Genomic DNA, 6,000 nt, shown 5'->3' on the forward strand with positions numbered 1-6,000 from the left:
CGAAATAACAGAATATAACTGTCAAGCCGAGCTGGGCGGTCGTCTTCGTTCGTTGTTTGGTAACGGCGAGTCAAAGTCACATTACACGCCGCTTTTCCGTTTAGAAATCGCGAATTTCACGAAAAAATAAATATATGTGATATCTTACTACACCCCCTTGTGATATTTCGTGATTTTAGGTAACCCCTCCACTTTCATGCCTCACGTGATTGACGGACGGCCCCTTACCTGAGCAAACGCGGCACCCAACACGCGGACAGCTTTCTCATGAGTAAATGTTGACTTAATATGTGACAAACAAGTTTTTTTGTCATGTTCATAACCTCTGCTATCTCTCTCACGCCAATTCGGCGGTCGTCTAGCACCATTTGATGAACGTTGGTGGTAGTGGCAGTTCTTGGACGTCCCAAACATTTATCCTCTCCTTAGCTCTTACAGCCACGTTTGAATTGAGCTGCTCAACATTCAACTGTGGCAAATGATGGCGCAGAGTCTTCAACCGAATCCAACTCCTCTTTGATTTGCGTAAGCGTATTATCAAAATGGCTGAAACTTTGGTGAGTAAATGTCAACGGATGAACAACGAATTTCACTAGCTTTCATTCACGAGCGTTGCTGTCTTCATGTTGGGGTTGTAAACTTTTCAGACAACCTCGTACATATATTGTTTATTGTAAATACAATTGAAATGTTCACTCTTCATATTTTTTTCATAATTTATAATGGGGATTGGAAAATTTTAATGGGTAAACTTATTCATTTACGCTTTAACAAAGCAATCTGAATGGATTAACGGAAATCCATTAATGGTAACTGCTTTCCGATCTTTCTTCATTTTATTTCTTATACGGCGCGGCGGTCCAGTATTGCCTGACCTTTCAGAGATTATATCAGGTATCTTGGCCTTCTCACAGAACACCTGCTTGTTCTCTTGATTATACAATTTCAGTAGGTATTTCCCTTGTGTCACATATCCATTCATAAAATTGATGTCGGCTATGGAAAGTGGATTTACTGATAATTTACATGCACATTATACAAAATCATTTGCGATTATACATTGAGAATATTCAAATTACCCCTTCACTGAATACGTTTATGTTTCGCAATCATAGTGTTAGTAGCAGTTGAACGACACCGATGAAAATGTTTGACAAAGTTTAGTAGGAAGAAAAGCAAGACTTGGGTTTTTTCAGCAGAATTCACAGAACTATAAACTGTCTGAGGATTGAATTTTGGTGGCATTTGAGATTATACATTGAAAATATTCAAATAACCCCTTCACTGATTACGTTCATCTTTCGCAATCATATTAGTAGCAGTTGAACGACACCGATGAAAATGTTTGACAAAGTTCAGTAGGAAGAAAAGCAAGACTTTGTTTTTTTTTCAGCAGAATTCAAAGAACTATAAACTGTCTGAGGACTGAATTTTGGTGGCATTTTATTTCAATGAAATAATATTTCTGAAAGTAGCCAAATTGGGCCCATCGACGTCAATTCCAATACACTAAAAATACATGCTTCAAAAGGCGCGATTTTTCATTATGTTTAATCCATTCTAGATTATTCTCTCCTGAAAATATAACCCTTTTGATTCTCATCAATTACGTTATAGAGTTATTACTCACGATATTCATAGGTGTTAAACGAAAAACAAGCATGAAAACAAAGACATGGCAGGTGGAAACAAGTGTACTTTACTAGAAATGTGTGGGATTGTGGTGAAAAATGGATCTTTTTCGAATGCGAATTACTTAATAACAAAATGAACTTCATATATAGAACCGCGCATACAACGCCATAAATCTTCCAGGTCTGTTTTAGATGGGCCACCCTGTAGTGGATCAATTTGGAGAATAAAAATAAGTGCCCCTCCACTTCAATATTGTATAATTTTCCACGATTTATGGAATTATTCATAATAAAAAGGCAACCTTGAATCCTGACTATAACGAAATAATTGCATATTACATGAAACTTATCGTATTTGAATAAAGTTGACATAACATATATCTATCAACATTTACCTAACCAAATACTAAATGTGTCTCTATACTATTTATTTTTAAATAAATCATGATTAGCGCTCAGAAAAGATAAAAATCATTTCGTCACTTTTATAACGTTGTCTTTTTTTGTTTTTGAAATAAATATTTAATTTGTTTCATTTAGACTGCTCCGTATTCACATCATCTTCACAAGAATTATAATTAGTGACATGTATAAAAGTGGGGGAGAGGTAAAAAGAGCATTGAAAAAACAGTCATTTTACACGCTTTATATTAGCTTCACCTGTATGTCTGTTTGTTTGTAACTCTCATTTCCATTTCATATCGGCCTATGTATTTGACATAATTATCGACATTATTTCTTGATCTATTCGCGGGCAGATGGCGCTGTACTTAACCTCCTTGATATATCGACATTATTGCTTGATCTTTTCGCGGGCAGATGGCGCTGTACGTAACTACTTGATATATCGACATTATTGCTTGATCTATTCGCGGGCAGATGGCGCTGTACGTAACATCCTTGATATAATTCGAACTCACTTTACATGTATTTCTTCATTTGAAAAAGAACATCAAACTAAAAAGTTAAAAATATTCCTTTTTAAATAAGCTCAAAACAATAACTACCGAAAAATACCAGTATTATTGTAATGAAAGCTTTGGCGCTTTGTGCCATATTTTTTGTTTATCACAATATTACTAGTATTTTTCGTTCGTTATGGTTTTAAGCTTATTTAAAAAGGAATATTTTTAACTTTTTAGTTTGATGTTCTTTAAAAGCGTGTTTTTTAGTTTTTTAAACTATATTCATTTATTGAACGGTTTTATTTGCTTGCATTTTTTGTTTGTTTATTTATTTGGGTCAAATACAGTAGTTGAAGTTTGACACCCTTCATGTTGACATATTGATTTGAAATTTGGTATGCACATTTAGTTTTGATGACAATATGACGACAATTTAATAAATTCTGTATCATTAAAAAGCCAAGATGACCTCAGTTACAAAATGGCGGATGACATATTGTTTCACAACTACCTCAACATGGGTATTAAATTCAAGATGACGGTAGATACAAAATGGCGGATTACATATTACCTTGAAATGAACAGAATGAGAGAAATTGAGTAACAAAATTGGAAAGTAAAGACTTGAAAATAGAATTAGTATAATTTTTTCATGTTAAACGGTTTCATTGAAAAAAAAAGATAACAATGATGTAGATAACGTACTGTAAACTGAAAAATAATTCGAAAGATCTTATGTAGCAGTCATTAGACCACTCTCCTCAGAAATCTACGGTTGATCACTTTCCCAGAGATCACCTTTTGATATCAGAGAATATGGAAGCTAAACTAAAACTGAATTATGCTGTGGTATCGATAGAATATTATGAATTATGTTCATATGAGAAAATAGTCCATCAAAAAAGGATGAAGAGTGCCGTGTCTAAAATAATTTACTGGCCGCTTTGCATAACATGCGGGGACAAAAAATCATCTCATTTTCGCAACAAACACTAGTCAGTATGATGAGATTTTTTTATTTCAAATCGACATCTTCGAGATATGCAGAGATATTTTTGTTCTTTCAAGAGTACATAACTCTAATAGCAATAAAAAGAATAACTGTTAACCACACACATGCACTTCTCATTTTGCAGTATAACAAAATAGGTATATCTGTGAATGTCACTAGCTGTTATACTACAATTGGGGACCACTGCCGCAAGATGGCGTTGCAAAATCCTAGGAAAATAAAAAATGACAAAGTATCTATTTTTCAGGTAGTAAATGATATTTCAAATATGAAAATGAAATCATATGATTTTTTTTCTGTAATGTGACAGATAAACAGCGCCCCAATAATTATATATCCAATTATTCCACAGATCCTGGGAAACTCTTGGAACTGTTGCAAAAAGATTTTCTCTTGGCTACTTATGCCGTTTTTTATTGAATTGTACATTCTGAAATTGTAAAGGTTAGAATGGTATTAACCCATATTCAAGTCTTTAGTGATAAATACGAAATGAATAATTTTGTTGATAATATTAAAAAAAATACTTTGTCGTTATCTTATCCATGTTTTCTATAAAGCGACTAGTAAATTCTACACATCTATTAAAATATCAGGGGTTTGGCAGCCCGGTGTCTCCTCCTTATATACGCCAGTGATACGCTTGTTTTGGTGGAGGTAAAGGTATTATGTGAACAATGTGAATACCTATCCGCTGGATTTATTTTTAAATTGAATTTCAATTTCTGTGTTCATAACATACTATATCAGTAAATACTGAAATTTGCTCTTGTCAATCATAGGTTTTTCAAAAATATACCGAATTGACATTTTGAACTGTGATGATAAATTTATAGAAAGGTTTGTTGTGTAACAGGGTCGAATTTTTCCAAAAAAACGATTGTTGCCAACGTTTTGAATTCAATTTCATTCTTCTTAGGAGCTCGATGAGGTTTGCTTAGAAGTTTTTCATTTTTCATATAATTATATCTGACACGTTTCAATAAAGTTATAGTTTCAATATGGATGAAGAAAAATGTGGATGAATTCGAAACGTTAACAAAAAAACAATGGTTTTTCTGAAATAATTTGATACTGTAACCCATGAAACCTTCCTAGAAATAAGTATTTAACCTAATGATTAAAACAGCAAATAAGTGCCAGGAAGGGAACAAACTAAATTATTGTTGGATTTTCTCCATATAAACTAATACAAATAATTGATAGGGATACTGACATTTACCAGAATTTGATCATACTCATGAACAAATTAGTATTTTAAGTACTGGTCTAGACAGGTGCACTTTTCGTTAATAGGCTACTGTGAAAGTCTATGCCTGTAACATAGATCAAATGTCTGCTTTCAAACGTAACTAAAATACAGGGGTATCTTCATCTTATAAGTGTGGAATACTGTAGATGAAAGCCAATTCGGTATATTTCAGAAAGCACCTACTACTAATACTACTATTTATTTTTTAGTGAAACTGTTTGAGTACTCTAATGATTGAAGCTTTACGATTGATGTCTTCTTGCAGAGTTCTTCGAACTTGGTGGTATTTAGTTGATAATAACATCATAAAGTTTACAAGTTGATCATATTTTGAATCAAAAACTTGAATTTTTTGTTTGCGAAAGGTTCTATAAACAAGAAGTAAAGTAAGAATATCACCTTTTGTTTATGATCGTATGTTTTGAAAGAATTCTATGTCAATATAAAAAAATAATCAATCTGTTCTCCAGTATTGGAAGTAAACATTTGGCTTCACTAACGTTACCGTGATTTATTATTCAATATAAATTATTATGAAAGAACACATGCGAAAAACACCTCTCGAATTCCAAAGCTTGCTGTTATTATTCCGTCAAGTTCTCAAGTGAACAGCGGTGATATTTGCAAAAACAAACACAAAGCACATATCATTACCCGAAGGGCTTTTCCACAACCCGGACGCTCATTGACGTAAAACCAGAAAACTTGCGATCAAACACAACTCACTGGACGCCGAAACTTTCAAACCATTCGAAGCCGCCGACGAGTATCAACTGTCACTCTTAAAAATGGCATACCGTGAGAAATACCGGAAAGCTCTACTAACCAGATTCAGCATTCGCCGTTAGACCAGTGAAAATAGTCAATTTTGTTGAAATGATAGCTAACAGGTAACATGAAGAGTATTTGGCTTTATGGCATTCTTGATACAACATCATACAGCGTCATTATGATTCGCTATATAATAATAATACACTCTTACGGTATTGACGAGACACCAGTGTTGCCCTACGCTCCGGGGGATATTGAATCCGTTATGGAAAACGAGAAGTGCCGAGTTTATTGGAACTATTCGTTCCCCACCCTCGGGCTCATACAAGCTAATAAGCCTGATGTAGTCCTTCTCGACCAGCACAGCAAGACGATATTTGTCGTGGAGTTTTCAGCTCCTGGCGAGACGAATATAGTCCGAAAAGA

The 6,000-nt window shown here is 34.0% G+C and overlaps 1 protein-coding gene across 3 annotated transcripts in view; it reads right to left on the bottom strand.

Moving 5' to 3' along the window:
- The window catches only part of LOC111504253 (uncharacterized), a 39,742-nt gene extending 34,146 nt beyond the window's left edge, over positions 1-5,596 (bottom strand). Inside the window, exon 1 of one of the 3 annotated variants that reach the window (XM_074176372.1) lies at positions 5,458-5,596. In XM_074176372.1, the coding sequence (XP_074032473.1) occupies positions 5,458-5,489 (32 nt within the window). In that variant the 5' untranslated portion in view covers positions 5,490-5,596. Of the gene's footprint in view, positions 1-5,361; positions 5,377-5,457 lie in introns of those variants that run through there. The other 2 variants (XM_074176373.1, XM_074176374.1) reach the window with 2 other exon arrangements.
- Between the last annotated feature and the right edge of the window lie 404 nt (positions 5,597-6,000).

The sequence above is a fragment of the Leptinotarsa decemlineata genome, unplaced genomic scaffold (assembly GCF_025532065.1).
Source record: "Leptinotarsa decemlineata unplaced genomic scaffold, Ldec_3_MD MMD2_tig00001719_RagTag_RagTag, whole genome shotgun sequence".
Lineage (NCBI taxonomy): Eukaryota > Metazoa > Arthropoda > Insecta > Coleoptera > Chrysomelidae > Leptinotarsa > Leptinotarsa decemlineata.